The sequence below is a fragment of the Anser brachyrhynchus genome (genome assembly GCF_964034855.1).
Source record: "Anser brachyrhynchus genome assembly, contig: SCAFFOLD_56, whole genome shotgun sequence".
In the NCBI taxonomy this organism is placed as follows: domain Eukaryota; kingdom Metazoa; phylum Chordata; class Aves; order Anseriformes; family Anatidae; genus Anser; species Anser brachyrhynchus.
The window spans coordinates 326,748-342,970 of NW_027663703.1; the positions used below are offsets into that span (position 1 = coordinate 326,748).

General features: G+C 51.9%; 8 protein-coding genes across 11 annotated transcripts in view; 4 read left to right on the top strand and 4 right to left on the bottom strand.

The window, feature by feature from the left end:
* LOC308186987 (olfactory receptor 14C36-like) overlaps window positions 1-10,900 on the top strand; it is a 129,267-nt gene extending 118,367 nt beyond the window's left edge. Inside the window, exon 2 of the mRNA XM_080609149.1 lies at window positions 9,283-10,900. The gene's annotated coding sequence lies outside the window, so the exon portion shown is untranslated. The remainder of the gene's footprint in view (window positions 1-9,282) is intronic.
* LOC308186971 (olfactory receptor 14C36-like) overlaps window positions 1-16,223 on the bottom strand; it is a 232,119-nt gene that overhangs the window by 130,416 nt on the left and 85,480 nt on the right. The window lies entirely within an intron of this gene.
* Window positions 1-16,223, bottom strand: part of LOC308186965 (olfactory receptor 14C36-like) — a 149,685-nt gene that overhangs the window by 127,961 nt on the left and 5,501 nt on the right. The gene's annotated exons all lie outside the window — the stretch shown is intronic.
* LOC308186973 (olfactory receptor 14C36-like) overlaps window positions 1-16,223 on the top strand; it is a 152,049-nt gene that overhangs the window by 21,393 nt on the left and 114,433 nt on the right. The window lies entirely within an intron of this gene.
* The window catches only part of LOC308186967 (olfactory receptor 14C36-like), an 86,134-nt gene that overhangs the window by 20,912 nt on the left and 48,999 nt on the right, over window positions 1-16,223 (top strand). The gene's annotated exons all lie outside the window — the stretch shown is intronic.
* The window catches only part of LOC308186994 (olfactory receptor 14C36-like), a 43,076-nt gene that overhangs the window by 14,546 nt on the left and 12,307 nt on the right, over window positions 1-16,223 (bottom strand). The window lies entirely within an intron of this gene.
* On the top strand, window positions 7,806-9,106 carry LOC308186985 (olfactory receptor 14C36-like). Its single transcript, XM_080609147.1, has one exon. It carries the CDS (start codon window positions 8,142-8,144, stop codon window positions 9,069-9,071), a length of 930 nt encoding a protein of 309 aa, XP_080465273.1. The 5' UTR covers window positions 7,806-8,141; the 3' UTR covers window positions 9,072-9,106.
* Window positions 12,838-16,223, bottom strand: part of LOC308186975 (olfactory receptor 14C36-like) — a 131,879-nt gene continuing 128,493 nt past the window's right edge. The window contains exon 3 of one of the 2 annotated variants that reach the window (XM_080609134.1): window positions 12,838-12,906. The gene's annotated coding sequence lies outside the window, so the exon portion shown is untranslated. The remainder of the gene's footprint in view (window positions 12,907-16,223) is intronic. The other variant, XM_080609133.1, reaches the window with a different exon arrangement.

Genomic DNA, 16,223 nt, shown 5'->3' on the forward strand with positions numbered 1-16,223 from the left:
TAAAAGAGAATACCTTGGAGAAACTTTCTGAAAAGATCCACCAACTTGAAGAGAGATTATTTTCCTCCCCACCTGTACAAACCAGTGTCTCAACTATTAGGGGTAAACGTTCATCTATGCAAGGAAGACAATATGGTGGGCACACACACACCGCCACCCTGTGGTTTTACCTACGTGACCATGGAGAGGACATGAGAAAATGGGATGGAAAATCTACTGCGACCCTAGAGGCACAGGTACGTGAATTGCAAAGGAAAACAATTGGGAAAAAGGAGTTCTCTGAAAGGTTTGCTGCTCCAACTTCCAGCAGGCAGTCCTTTAAACACAGAAATGAAGATTCTGACCAGGACTAGAGGGGCCCTGCCTCCAACCAGGGGGAGGAAAGGGACAATCGAGTTTATTGGACTGTGTGGATTCGATGGCCTGGCACGTCAGACGCACAGAAGTATAAGGCTTTGGTAGACACCGGTGCACAATGTACTCTAATGCCATCAAGCTATAAAGGGCCAGAGCCCATCTGTATTTATGGTGTGACGGGGGGATCCCAGCAGTTAACTGTACTGGAGGCTGAAGTGAGTCTAACCGGGAATGAGTGGCAAAAGCACCGTACTGTGACTGGCCCAGATGCTCCGTGCATCCTTGGCATAGACTATCTTAGAAGAGGATATTTCAAGGACCCAAAAGGGTTCCGCTGGGCTTTTGGCATAGCTGCTTTGGAGACAGAGGACATTAAACAGTTGTCTACCTTGCCTGGTCTCTCAGAGGACCCTTGTGTTGTGGGGTTGCTGAGGGTTGAAGAACAGCAAGTGCCGATCGCTACCACAACTGTGCACCGGCGGCAATATCACACCAACCGAGACTCCCTGAGTCCCATCCATAAGCTAATTCGTCAACTGGAGAGCCAAGGAGTGATCAGCAAGACTCATTCACCTTTTAATAGTCCCATATGGCCAGTGCGAAAGTCTAATGGTGAGTGGAGACTAACAGTGGAGTATCGTGGCCTGAACGAAGTCACGCCACCACTGAGTGCTGCAGTGCCGGACATGCTAGAACTCCAGTATGAACTGGAATCAAAGGCAGCCAAGTGGTATGCCACAATTGATATCGCTAATGCATTTTTCTCCATCCCTCTAGCAGCAGAGTGCAGGCCACAGTTTGCTTTCACTTGGAGGGGAGTCCAATATACTTGGAATCGGCTGCCCCAGGGGTTGAAACACAGCCCTACCATTTGCCATGGACTGATCCAGCCTGCGCTGGAGCAGGGGGAAGCTCCTGAACACCTGCAGTACATCGATGACATCATTGGGTGGGGTGACACTGCAGAAGAAGTTTTCGAGAAAGGGAAGAAAATAGTCCAAATCCTTCTGAAGGCCGGTTTTGCCATAAAACAGAATAAAGTTAAAGGACCTGCACGAGAGATCCAGGTTTTAGGAATAAAATGGCAAGATGGACGTCGTCAAATCCCAATGGATGTGATCAACAAAATAACAGCTATGTCTCCACCAACTAGCAAAAAAGAAACACAAACTTTCCTAGGTGTCGTGGGGTTTTGGAGAATGCATATTCCAAATTACAGTCTGATTGTAAACCCGCTCTACCAAGTAACCCGTAAGAAGAATGCTTTTGAATGGGGCCCTGAGCAACGACAAGCCTTTGAACAAATTAAGCAGGAAATAGTTCATGCAGTAGCCCTCGGGCCAGTCCGAACAGGACCAGATGTAAAGAATGTGCTCTACACCGCAGCCGGAGAGAATGGTCCCACCTGGAGCCTCTGGCAGAAAGAACCTGGGGAAACTCGAGGTCGACCCCTGGGGTTTTGGAGTCGGGGATACAGAGGATCTGAAGCCCGCTATACTCCAACTGAAAAGGAGATATTGGCAGCATATGAAGGAGTTCGATCTGCTTCGGAAGTGGTCGGTACTGAAGCGCAGCTCCTCCTGGCACCCCGACTGCCGGTACTAGGCTGGATGTTCAAAGGAAGGGTCCCCTCTACGCATCATGCAACTGATGCTACATGGAGCAAGTGGGTTGCACTGATTACTCAGCGGGCTCGAATAGGAAACCCCAGTCGCCCAGGAATCTTGGAGGTGATTATGGACTGGCCAGAAGGCAAATACTTTGGGATATCATCAGAGGAGGAGGTGGTTCGTGCTGAAGAAGCCCCACTGTACAACAAGCTACCGGAAAATGAGAAGAAATATGCCTTGTTCACTGATGGGTCCTGTCGTATTGTGGGAAAGCATCGGAGATGGAAAGCTGCTGTATGGAGTCCTACACGATGAGTTGCAGAAGCTGCTGAGGGAGAAGGTGAATCGAGTCAGTTGGCAGAAGTGAAAGCCATTCAGCTGGCTTTAGATATTGCTGAACGAGAAAAGTGGCCAGTTCTCTATCTCTATACTGATTCATGGATGGTAGCAAATGCCCTGTGGGGGTGGTTACAGCAATGGAAGCAGAACAACTGGCAGCGCAGGGGCAAGCCCATCTGGGCTGCGGCACTGTGGCAAGATATTGCTGCCCGGGTAGAGAACCTGGTTGTAAAGGTACGCCATGTAGATGCTCATGTGCCCAAGAATCGGGCTACTGAAGAACACCAAAACAACCAGCAGGTGGATCAGGCTGCTAAGATTGAAGTGGCTCAGGTGGACCTGGACTGGCAACATAAAGGTGAATTAATTATAGCCCGATGGGCCCATGACACCTCAGGCCATCAAGGTAGAGATGCAACCTACAGATGGGCTCGTGATCGAGGGGTGGACCTGACCATGGACACTATAGCACAGGTTATTCATGACTGTGAAACATGTGCTGCAATCAAGCAAGCCAAACGGTCAAAACCTCTTTGGTATGGAGGACGATGGCAGAAATATAAATATGGAGAGGCCTGGCAGATTGATTACATCACACTCCCTCAAACCCGCAACGGCAAGCGCCACGTACTTACAATGGTGGAAGCAACCACCGGATGGCTGGAAACATATCCTGTGCCCCATGCCACCGCCCGGAACACTATCCTGGGCCTTGAAAAGCAAGTCTTATGGCGACATGGCACCCCAGAGAGAATTGAGTCAGACAACGGGACTCATTTCCGAAACAACCTTATAGACACTTGGGCCAAAGAACATGGTATTGAGTGGGTGTATCACATCCCCTATCATGCACCAGCCTCTGGAAAAGTTGAACGATACAATGGACTGTTAAAGACTACACTGAAAGCAATGGGTGCTGGGACATTCAAAAATTGGGATACACATTTGGCAAAGGCCACCTGGTTAGTCAATACCAGGGGATCTGCCAACTGAGCTGGACCTGCCCAATCAAACCTGTTACGCACTGTAGAAGGGGATAAAGTTCCTGTAGTGCACGTAAGAAACATGCTGGGTAAAACAGTCTGGGCTACTCCTGCCTCAGGAAAAGGCAAACCCATTCGTGGAATTGCTTTTGCTCAGGGACCTGGATGCACTTGGTGGGTAATGCAAAAGAATGGGGAGGTCCGGTGTGTACCTCAAGGGGATTTGATACTGGGTGAAAATAGCCCATGAGTTGAATTGTAGTATGTTAATTATTATATAATACTGTATGTCATCACTACCATGATTGCTATATATCATAGATGAAAATGGTGATTAATTAGAATGTATTGGACAGAGAGTAACCTGAGCATGACATAAATGGTATGGAATAAGGGGTGGATATCTGTCCTGGTTCCAGTTAGGACAGAGTTAAGTAGCTCATAGTAGCTGGTAGGGTGCTATGTTTTGGATTAGGATGAGAAGAGCGCTGATAACATGCTGATGTTTTAATTGTTGCAGAGCAGTGTTTACACCAGGCCAAGGACTTTTCGGCTTCTTGCTCTGTCCTGCCAGCGAGCAGGCTGGGGGTGCAGCAGGAGCTGGGAGGGGACAGACCCAGGACAGCTGACCCAAACTGGCCAAAGGGGTATTCCATACCATCTGACGTCATGCTAAACAATATATAGGGGTGGCTGGCCGGGGTGGGGGGGCCGGCTGCTCAGGGATAGGCTGGGCATCGGTCAGCGGGTGGTGAGCAATTGCACTGTGCATCACTTGTTTTCTTACACATTATTATTGTTAATACTATTACCATTATCACTATTATTATTATTATTGTTATTATTATTTTCCTGTCTTAATAAACTGTCTTTATCTCAACTCACAGGCTTCACTTTCTCGTTTCTCTCCCCCATCCCAGAGAGGGAGGGGGGAGGGTGAGCGAACGGCTGTGTGGTGTTTAGCTGCCAGCCGGGTTAAATCACAACACTCTCTTTGATGAAGAGTCCCTCCCCAGCTTTCCTGGAGGCCCCTTTAGGTACTGGAAGGTCGCTGAAAGGTCTCCCCAGAGCCTTCTCTTCTCCGGGCTGAACAACCCCAACTCCCTCAGCCTGTATTCAGAGGAGACAGCCTGTCTTCAGCCCCTTGATCATCCTCATGGCCTTCCTTTGGATTCATTCTAATAGATCCATGTCCTTCTTGTGCTGGGGGCCCCAGACCTGAACGCAGTACTCAAGGTGTGGCCTCACCAGGGCCGAGTACAGAGGGACAATCACTTCCCTACTCCTGCTGACCGCAGTATTCCTGGTAAAAGCCACGATTCTGTTGGCCTTCTTGGCCACCTCAGCAACCTGCTGGCTCATGTTCAGCTGACTATCCACCAGTATCCCCAGATCCTTTTCCCCTGGGCAGCTGTCCAGACACCCTTCTCCCAGAATTATTCTGGGCTGTTGTGCCCCAAGTACAGGACCCGGCACTTGGCCTTGTTGAACTTCATACAGTTGACCTCAGCCCATGGATGCAGCCTATCCAGATCCCTCTGCAGAGCCCTCCTACCCTTGAGTCGATCTACACTTGCATCTAACTTGGTGTCGTCTGCAAACTTACTGAGGGTGCACTCGATCCCTTCATCCAGATCACTGATGAAATTATTGAAAAAGAAGATACAGCCAATTTTTAACCCAAGAAAGCATACATCCCTCCTGGCCTTGAGCAGCCAGTTTCCCCAGGAGAATGCTGGGGGAATCAGTTTCAAAAGCCTTACTGAGGTCTGGGTAGACCACATCCACAGCCTTTCTCTTCTCCACTGAGCACATCACCTTGACTTAGAAGGAGATCAGATTTGCCAAGCAGGACCTGGCTTTGGTAAACTCATGCTGACTGGGCCTGGTCACCCGGTGGTCCTGGAAGTGTTACGTGGTGGTACTCAAGATAATCTGCTCCATGAGCTTCGCCAGCACCAAGGTCAGACTGACAGGCCTGTAGTTCCCCAGATCCTCCTTCTGCCCCTTCTTGTAGGTGGCCGTCACATTGGCTAGTCGCCAGTCACCTGGGACCTTGCCTGATAGCCAGGTCTGCTGATAAATGATGGAAAGTGGCCTGGTGAGCACTTCTGCCAGCTCCCTCAGTACCAACACGTGGATCCCACCTGGCCCCATAGACTTGCGTACATCTAAGTGGAGTAGCAGGTCTCAAAACTTTTCCTCATGGATTATGAGGGCTTCATGCCACTCGCTGTCCCTATCTACCAGTTCAGGAGTCTGAGTACCAGGGGAACAACTGTTCTTGCTGCTGGAGACAGGAGGCAAAGGAAGCAATAAAAACCTCAGCATTTTCCTCATTACCTTTACCTATGTTTCCCCCCACAACCAGTAGAGGATGAAGATTTTCATTAATCCTCTTTTTTTTTTTTTAATTTATTTTAAGAATTAAAAAAAATAATTATTTTTTTTATTATCCTTAATAGATAGGTTGGGCTCCAGTTGGTCTTTTGACCGTTTAATTTTGTCCCTGCACAGCCTCACAACATTTAGAATGTGGTTCCAAACGAAATGGCAGCATGCAAGAGAAGGAAGCAGAGAAAAGGTAGAATCCAGTGGACTTCCATGCCTTATCATTCTGTGATACTGTGCTGCAGTTTTATTCCACTAAATCCTGTATTGTCCAAATTGTCCTGCAATTGTTGATGCAGTTATCTTGTAACAGACAGCACAGTCAGGGTGAGCTATCTGCCTGCAGATATTAACAGCTAAATGAATGGAGCATCAGTCAGGAAGAACCTTGAGAAATCCCAGGATTTCTCCTTCAGAAACCTGTTGACATTTGACAGGAGAAGAGCCTAGACCTGCACCAGAGTAAGACGAACCCCACGCATCAGGGCAGACTGGGACCCTGCTGAGTGAGCAGCGCCCAGGAGGAGGAGGGCCTGGGCACCACGAGGGATCTCATATGAGCTACTCAGCTAAGACCCGGTGTGACATCACACGGACAAGGGCTTGCAGCCAGCAGGGAAAGAGGTGAAGGTCTGGGAGACACTAAGATACTCTGGTCTTCAGAGGAGCAAGGACATAGGCAAGGCTAAAAGTCCCAACAGGACCCAGGGCTTTGTGTCCATGGCTCTGGCTGTTGTCTCTGCCACTGAGGCCTAGGAGGAGACAGCTTCTCGGTAAAGCACCAGGGCCTCATTGCCTCCTCGCCCCCACCCATGAACCAGGCAGGGCTCGTACCATTCTCCTGCTCTTGGCCATGCACATCCCCATCTCCTCCTGCCCCACGAAGAGCCCTGAGCAGTGTGTGAAGGGAAAGGATCTCCCTTCCCAGGGGCTGGGGGTCAAGGCCTGACCCTTGTGCTTGGTGACACACATGTAGTTTTCCTACACATCAGTGTCACCTTCACAGTGCCTTTGTCTCCTTGGCCTCCCTGCCTCCAATGCTCTGCTCTAACGAGCTCCAAGGGAGGCTGTGTCAGTGCTGGCCCTCAGGGGGACACTGCAGGAAACTTGCCTCTGACTTGGACTTGTTGAGAGATGTCTTCAATTGTCTCTCAGTGCCTGAGGTTCGTGGGCTCCCCAGCAAAGCCCCCCGAGGGGGGATTCCAATGCCTTGGGCTGGGCGTCTGGTGCTGAGCTGGGCCGGGCTCGTGGGACAGAGAGAGCTCGTGGCAAGAGGGCCCTGGTGCAGAGAGACAGCTGTGCCCAGGAGCAGCTCCTGTGCACAGCGCAGCAGGGCTGGGGGCTCTGACCGCAGCTGGCACGGGGAGAGGAGAGAAGGAGAGAGGGCTTGGAGGCAGTGAGGAGCGCAGCAACAGAGGACAGCGTGTGGCAGGACAGACCTGCATAGTTTTGGCACTGTGAGTCTCTGGCTGCAGGGCCATGCAGGTCGGGTTGCCAGAGGGGTCTTCTACAGCTGGCACATCTGATGCCTAATAGTATCTGTCGGGATAGTTGTATCTCTGTTTCTCCAGGAAAGTGTAGAAGATGCTGTAGAGAATGGCATTTACAAGAGGAAATTTCCAGAGGAAGACTGAGGCTTGGTTTACCTGAAGGGAAAAGACTTTTTTTGGATTCTGTGCTTTCAGATTCCTGCAGTGGAGGGGAATCTGAGCACACAGCTTGTGGGATGGGCTTGTGAGCATGGACAGGGAAGAGACGTGGGGACACAGAACCAGCTCCCAGCAGGGACGCGGGCAGGCAGCAGGGACATGGGCAGGCAGTGAGAGGGAGCTGCTGCCAGAAATGCTGTGCGAGGGAGGGCTCAGGCTCCTCCCTGGGACACCCCCTGCTCTCCTCTGCCACCAGCACAGCCTCTGCCCTCAAGCCCCCGCTGTCCCCAGCAGGAGCTGCCTCCTCTGCAGGCAGAGCTGCAGCACAGGAGGGTGTGCTGAGTGTCCGTCTGTCCCTCCCTGGCCTTGCCTCCCCTGTCAGCAGCACGCTGCCATTCCTCCTGGCTTCTCCACCTGGCCGTGCTGCTGCTGCTCTTGTTCCCAGGCTGCATGGGGATGGGGGTTTCACCTGCCTTGGAGTGAGCCCTTGGGGTGCCTGGGGGAAGGGGAGTACGGGGACAGGGTGAGGGGTCTGGAGATGGGCACTTGGAGCCTGGCTTCTTTTGCTCTCAGCAGTGTTCAAGCTCTTCACAGGAGAAACTCCTTAGTGCAATTGTCCTGCAGTCAAAGAGATGCCCGCACAGAGCAGCTGAATCCAATGCAGAAAAGGGCTCTGCCAACTGTCTGTGTGCAATTGGGCAAGTGCTTTGAGGGGCTTAATTAAGAAATGGGAATGGTTTTCTCAGGTCACTCTGCCGTATTATTAGTGTATTTCTGTTCCTCGGGCAGGACGCCATGCCCGGAGGCAGGAAATGCCCAACAGCAGCTCTGTGAGCGAGTTCCTCCTGCTGGCATTCGCAGACACGCGCGAGCTGCAGCTCCTGCACTTCGGGCTCTTCCTGGGCATCTACCTGGCTGCCCTCCTGGGCAACGGCCTCATCCTCACCGCCGTAGCCTGCGACCACCGCCTCCACACCCCCATGGACATCTTCCTCCTCAACCTTCCCCTCCTCGACCTGGGATCCATCTCCACCACTCTCCCCAAAGCCATGGCCAATGCCCTCTGGGACACCAGGGCCATCTCATATCAAGGGTGTGCCGCACAATTCTTCATTTTTGTCTTCTTAGTTGGAGCGGAGTATTGTTTTCTCACCATCATGGCCTATGACCGCTACGTTGCCATCTGCAAGCCCCTGCACTACGGGAGCCTCGTGGGCAGCAGAGCTTGTGCCCAGATGGCAGCAGCTGCCTGGGGCAGTGGCTTTCTCTATTCTGTCCTGCACACGACCACTACATTTTCCCTGCCCCTCTGCCAAGGCAATGCTGTGGACCAGTTCTTCTGTGAAATCCCCCAGATCCTCAAGCTCTCCTGCTCAGATGCCTACCTCAGGGAAGTTGGAGCACTTGTGTTTAGTTTTTCTTTAGCATTTGTTTTTTTTCTTTTCATTGTGGTGTCCTATGTGCAGATCCTCAGGGCTGTGCTGATGATCCCCTCTGAGCAGGGCCGGCACAAAGCCTTTTCCACGTGCCTCCCTCACCTGGCCGTGGTCTCCCTCTTTGTCAGTACTGCCGTGTTCGCCTACCTGAAGCCCCCCTCCATCTCCTCACCATCCTTGGACCTGCTGCTGGCAGTTTTATATGTGGTAGTACCTCCAGCAGTGAACCCCCTCATCTACAGCATGAGGAACCAGGACCTGAACGCCACACTAAGGAAAATGATTCCAGTGGTAATATTTACTTAGCAATCAAATGGCTATCTCACTTTTCTAGTTTTATTCAAGTTAATCTCAGGCAATTCTTGACCTTTAAGTACGTATTCTTTAAAATTCTGTTTGCAGATCAATATTTGCTTTCATTCCTCTTTTCCAGATGACCAGCCCTCTGTGTGACCCAGAGAATGTGTTTAATCCTAAATGACACCTGCCCTCTGTTGTGGCATCTCGGTACTAAAAGTGAAGTTGCTGAGTGCTCAGGGCTCTTCTTCCCAAACTGGAGTGCAGAAGACGCTCAGGGAATGCCAGACTTAAGGCCTCACTCTTGTGCTTGGGTGCCACCGGGACACAGGGGCAGGAGGGCACGGGGTGCTGGGTGAAGGAGTCAGGGCTGGACTGAGTCGTCACTGGTGGATTCCCAGTGCCCCTGGAGGCCCTGACCAGTCAAGAAGCAGCTTCCTGGGATTGAAACGTGACAGGGCTGGCGGCATCAGGGAGGTATCGGGAACCACCAGGACATTCTAAGGGTTCACCTGGGATGCCGTGTGCCTTGTGTTGGGTGGGCAGCGAGTGGGTCTTCACAGTAAAGCGAAGCCAAAGGATGCCCGGGCTGATGGGAGCTCTGCAATGCCAGGACACACAGCGAGGCCACAGCACAAAGGTCTCAGAGGCCTTCAGTGAACAGTAGGGAAGGGCCAAGACTGGGTGACCAGGGAAGGTCCGGGAGGTGGGGAGAGGTGGGCAGGGGCTGGGCTGGGCTGGGCAGTGCCCGGCAGAGGGCACCAGCAGCGTCAGGGAGCAATGGCAGCATGCAGGGGAGGGCTCCCAGCAGGGCTTGGTGCTGCAGAGCCAGGGCTGGGGAAGGGAGCCCCGAGCTGCAGGGGCAGGGGACACGAGGCCGCTCGGGGCCCTTGCTGGCCTGGGCAGAGCAGGAAGGGGGCCCAGGGCATTCGTCCCCTCACCGCAGCCTACCACGACCTGCACGGCGCTCACGCAGCGTCCAGGGCCAGGCTCTGCGCCGTGGTGTGCAGGGAGAGGGCAATGCCTTTATGATAAAGAGGCTGAAACTGAAAAAGGTCCCTCCGCTGCCCCGTGGTGTGACAGGGCCAGGGTGGGACGGCTTACCTTTATTTGATGTAGTTCTTGTGTAATTTGCATTGGTGATGGCACAAAAAGACAGCTCCTTCACCAGTGATGTACATCCTTCTTCATGTTAGGACACAACTCAATGTCCTTCACTCTGCTTTATCTCACGGATGAACTGGATTAGGTCTCCTTGATTACTCTGAGGCACAGTGCAGTGCTTTTTGCCTTCTGACACTCCAGCACAATATGTGTGACTTTCCCTTACACTGTGCATTGACCTGACGGGTCATTTCATATTTTTCACTTTCATATCCCTAGTTGGAAGGGGATGATTCCCCAGAGTGGGGCAAGCTGATGGGTTCTGCCTCAGACCTTTGAAGTGTCCTGCTCTTGAGTCTTTCAGCCTGAGTTTTCCACACATGAGCTAGGACGATAAATGGATGTTTAGGTGTCTACTAGGAAGGAGGGAGAGTGTCTTGGGATCCCAAAGGCCATTTCAAATTTAGGTCTATCCCAAGAAACCGCTGAAGAAAGAATTTGCCTTGAAGGGGTTTCCTGTGCTGGGCTGGGCTGCAGTTTCAAGGAGAAAGAGCACTGCTGGCAGTGGAGGTGCCCGGGAAACATCACCTGTCTCCACCTTATCCACCAACGGGCTCTGGTCTCCTGCAGGTCGTTTCAGACAGCTTCCATTCCAGGGAATTACTCTAAATGCACCAGAGCCGCTGGAGGTCTAATGATTTCATTGAAAGCAGAACCAGGAAATGGGATTTCAAGGAAATCTGAATACTCAAATGTGAGTAAACTACTCAAATGTGAGTAAACTGCTCTGAAGACCTTTGCACTGGTTGCAAAAAGCAACTGCTCATTACCTCAAATGATTCAATCCCTTCCGTAAAATGTCACACAGTGTAATTTCTCTCATGAAGAAATAGGCATTTTCAGGATGTATTTTCATCACAGAAAAAGAAATACTGGTGTTCACCTGTACTTGCATTGTCATCGCTTTGTCTATCATGGTGTGCTCCCTCATCTTCCAGGTACATCCACCTGTCTTGATTTAACAGTCTATGTTGAATGTCCCCTTTCCAGCTGCCTGTCTGGACCTATGCACTTCCCATGGTTCTCCTGACTTGCCCTCCCCTTCCTCCTGGATCACTCAGACCGCCCTCACCAACCCAGGTGCTGCTTTGAGTTTCAGGGAGTTGAAGCTTGCCCATCTATCTGCAGTCTGTCTAATTGTGTCCTTAGAAAGCTCATCATCATTTATCATTGAATTAATATCATATGGATTAATTCTAATCTTAACACTTATAATTTCTGGTCTATCAGTATAAAAGACTTCCGGTCCAGTCATTCTTTTGGGAACATAAACCTCACAGGAGGCATACAGGATGAGGAGCTTGCTTTGCTTTTGGAAGATTGCTGCATGTTTTCCTGTTGTTTGGTTTGAAATAAGGAGAAACCCTTCTGCGCCTGTGTGCATCCAGGTCTCTAAGGCAAGCAGGAGGGACCTGGTGCAAGGGAGCTGTAACATCCAGCTGCAGACTTCTGTGCTGATGTCTGCTGGAAGGAGAAGTGACGCAAGTGCCAAAGAGAGAAATGTCAGGGCTGGGGTGGTGAGGAGCAAGGTTCTCCATGCAGTGTCAGACCTCAAGAGTCTGCTTTTCCTCCCTATGCAGGTCTCCAAAGGAGACACCCTGGATCAATATCAGTTGGAGAATAATGCTCCAAACAGAAATTCACCTAAACGCATCCTTTAAGATGACAAAAGTGTTTTTTTCAGGTGTTTCTTGATATCTTCCTCCTTAACTACACCATGAAAGCTCTCCAATTAGCTGAACAAGTCTTGAAGACTTGAAGAAAACTGTGGCAGAGATATGGCTGCTTAGGACTTTCTCTCTTTTAATGAGTTCCATGGTGTATTTTGATGCTCAGTCTATGAAGCTCAGGTACTGAGAGGAGAATGATGTAACCGCTTGAGAAGGTAAAGTCAGAAGGAAAAGTTGAAATGACCTGGAGTATTAATGGGCCCCACTGAGGGCTGTTCCTAACAAAGCCTCCCCAGGGACTTGTTAGGGCAGATCATTGAAGGCCATGATTTCAGAGAGGCAAAGCGCTGTGCTGAGAAAAGTCTTGGTTGGTTTTGGTGAAGCAGAAGGGCCAAGGCCTGACCCCAGCCACTGGGAGGGGAGATCCTGAACACCCCCGTCTGGCTCAGGGCTCTTCTTGGGGTCTGTATGATGTGGTGGGCAGTGTGATGCCACGAGAAGAACTTCATTATGGCACCTCCCCACCCCTGCACAGGGTATCAAGGAAGCAGTGAGGCCCCATTGCAATGACTATATCTCGTCTCGTCAGAAGCTCTAGGCAAAGGGACAAAAAGGTCAGGGCTGTTGGGGCCTTCTTGGCTAGACACAGCCAAGCCTTGGGCCTCCTGCTGTCCAGTCCTGGACTCAAGCAGAAGGGACAGGACAACCCCTGTGCGGGCCTTCTTTCTGTCTGGGTCCTCCTGGGGATGGAGGCAGAGGGGATCCCACAGGCAGCATGCCAAGCAGGGGCCTTCTGCTGGCCTAGCAGGGCCACTCAGCCCCAAAGTGCAGATCCCAGGGAGAAGCCAAGGGTGACCTGCCACCTCCAGACACAAGGCACCTCACAGTCCCTTTGCGTGACACGTTCCTGCTGCTGCCCTATCAGCTGCAGAGACAGAAGTGACCTCCCAGTCAGTGCCCCAGTCCCATTCCTCCTGCTGGGGCAGGAGATCCTGAGGCAGAGCTGACCTCTCTAGTCTCTTTGGGACTCACTTTTTGGGGCTCACTTTTCTGGATTAGAAATTTAGCAAATGTGTTGGTCTGCTTAGGGTGTCAGGTCTGTGTTTAGGTTATGGGCAAGCTTTGTGGAATAGTTTTTTGTTCTACATCTGCCTAGAAGTCTAGGTTTAATAGAGGATTTTAATGCTAGTGTTAAGGGCAGGGATTAGGGTGAGCACAAGAGTAAATGCAAGTGTCATTCTTTATTGGCAAAACCATTTGATCTCTGGATACCCAGTACCCTGAGCTGGTGGAAGAGGATGAGGATCAGGATGTGGCCCTCACTTTCCACGAGAAAATGGTTGGCGACCTGCTACAGCACTTGGATGTACGCAAGTCGATGGGGCCGGATGGGATCCACCCAAGGGTACTGAGAGAACTCGTGCAGGAGCTGGCCAAGCCGCTTTCCATCATTTATCAGCAGTCCTGGCTATCAGGGGAGGTTCCAGTCGACTGGCGGCTAGCAAACGTGACGCCCATCTACAAGAAGCGCTGCAGGGTAGACCGGGGGAACTATGGGCCTGTTAGTTTGACTTCAGTGCCAGGGAAGCTCATGGAGCAGATTATCTTGAGTGTCAACACGCGACACTCGCAGGGCAAGCAGGCGATCAGGCCCAGTCAGCATGGGTTTATGAAAGGCAGGTCCTACTTGACGAACCTGATCTCCTTCTATGACCAAGTGGCGCGCTTAGTGGATGAGGGAAAGGCTGTGGATGTGGTCTACCTTGACTTCAGTAAGGCTTTTGACACCGTTTCCCACAACATTCTCCTCAAGATACTGGCGGCTCGTGGCTTGGACTGGCGTACGCTTCATTGCATTAAAAACTGGCTGGATGGCCGGGCCCAAAGAGTTGTGGTGAATGGAGCCAAATCCAGCTGGAGGCCGGTCACTAGCGGAGTCTCCCAGGGCTCCGTACTGGGGCCAGTCCTCTTTAATATCTTTATCGGTGACCTGGATGAGTGCACCCTCAGGAAGTTTGCAGATGACACCAAGTTAGATGCGTGTGTCGAGCTGCTCGAGGGTAGGAAGGCTCTGCAGGAGGATCTGGATAGGCTGGACCGATGGGCTGAGGCCAGCTGTATGAAGTTCAACAAGGCCAAGTGCCGGGTCCTGCACCTGGGGCGCAACAACCCCAAGCAGAGCTACAGGTTGGAAAGCTGCCTGTCAGAGAAGGACCTGGGAATACTGGTTGATGGTCGGCTGAACATGAGCCAGCAGTGTGCTCAGGTGGCCAAGAAGGCCAACAGCATCCTGGCTTGTATAAGAAGCAGTGTGGCCAGCAGGTCTAGGGAAGTGATTGACCCCCTGTACTCGGCTCTGGTGAGGCCGCACCTCGAGTACTGTGTTCAGTTTTGGGCCCCTCGCTACAAGAAGGACATGGAGGTGCTTGAGAGAGTCCAGAGAAGGGCGACAAAGCTGGTGAGGGGTCTGGAGAACAAGTCTTACGCGGAGTGGCAGAGGGAGCTGGGATTGTTAAGCCTGGAGAAGAGACTCAGGGGCAACCTTATCGCTCTCTATAGGTACCTTAAAGGAGGCTGTAGCGAGGTGGGGGTTGGTCTATTCTCCCACGTGCCTGGTGACAGGACGAGGGGGAATGGGCTAAAGTTGCGCCAGGGGAGGTTTAGGTTGGATATTATGAGGAACTTCTTTACCGAAAGGGTTGCTAGGCATTGGAATGGGCTGCCCAGGGAAGTGGTTGAGTCACCATCCCTGGAGGTCTTTAAGAGACGTTTAGATGTTGAGCTCAGTGATATGGTTTAGTGGAGGACTTGTTAGTGTTAGGTCAGAGGTTGGCCTAGGTGATCTTGGAGGTGTCTTCCAACCTAGACGATTCTGTGATTCTGTGAAAGCCAAGGCACGGATGGAACTGAGCTTATCAAGTGAAGCAAAGAATAACAGGAAGAGATTCTACAGATACATGGCTCAGAAAAGAAAGGCCAAGGAGAGTGTACCCCCTCTGATGGATGAGAAGGGTGAACTGGTAATGACAGCCATGGAGAAGGCTGAGGGACTCAGCAATATCTTCTCCTCAGTCTTCCCTGCCAGTCAGGCTTCCCAAGACTTTCATTTCCTTGAACCCAGACATGGAGGCTGGGGGTCAAAGTCCCGCCCGCTGTAAGTGAAGAGCAGGTTCGAGACCATCTGATGAACCTAAACAAGTACAAGTCTATGGGCATTTGGTGAAGCAGAAGGGCCAAGGCCTGACCCCAGCCACTGGGAGGGGAGATCCTGCACCCCCCCGTCTGGCTCAGGGCTCTTCTTGGGGTCTGTATGATGTGGTGGGCAGTGTGATGCCACGAGAAGAACTTCATTAGGACACCTCCTCACCCCTGCACAGGGTATCAAGGAAGCTGTGAGGCCCCATTGCAATGACTCTATCTCATCTCCTCAGAAGCTCTAAGCAAAGGGACAAAAACGTCAGGGCTGTTGGGGCCTTCCATTCTTGCCAGCACCCTCTGCCTTCTCCTCTGCAGACTTTCCTCTGCTGTCCCACACTTTGCCCTATTTCCTTGAAGTCTGCAGACACCCATCTCTGTCCACCACCTTGCTCTCATCCCGGCATTTCCATCATTTCACCAGTGTCTCATCAACCCTCACCAGCTGTTCTTTGAAACACAAAGCCTGGGTCTGATCATAAACTCCCTTTCGGTGACCTCTGGCACCACAGCACCACCATTTGAGAGACATTTCTTCCTCCTCATGGCCAGTGCCACCCTTCCAAGGTACACTTTGCGACAGTTTTTCCTCTCCTGCCCTTTCCTACCCCTAGGAAAGCTCCATCAGGGTGGAAACCACTCCCAAAGGAGGCATCCCAACCCATCAGGCTCCTTGCAGCCTGTCAGCCAAGCAGATAGAAGTCACCTCAGCAGCATCTTCCAAGGCCTGGGCCTGCTGCTGGCCTTGCAGCTTCTTGGCTAGACACAGCCAAGCCTTGTGCCTCCTGCTGCCCAGTCCTGGCCTCAAGCAGAAGGGACAGGACAACCCCTGTGCGGGCCTTCTTTGTGTCTGGGTCCTCCTGGGGATGGAGGCAGAGGGGATCCCACAGGCAGCATGCCAAGCAGGGGCCTTCTGCTGGCCTAGCAGGGCCACTCAGCCCCAAAGTGCAGATCCCAGGGAGAAGCCAAGGGTGACCTGCCACCTCCAGACACAAGGCACCTCACAGTCCCTTTGCGTGACACGTTCCTGCTGCTGCCCTATCAGCTGCAGAGACAGAAGTGACCTCCCAGTCAGTGCCCCAGTCCCATTCCTCCTGCTGGGGCAGGAGATCCTGAGGCAGAGCTGAGCTCA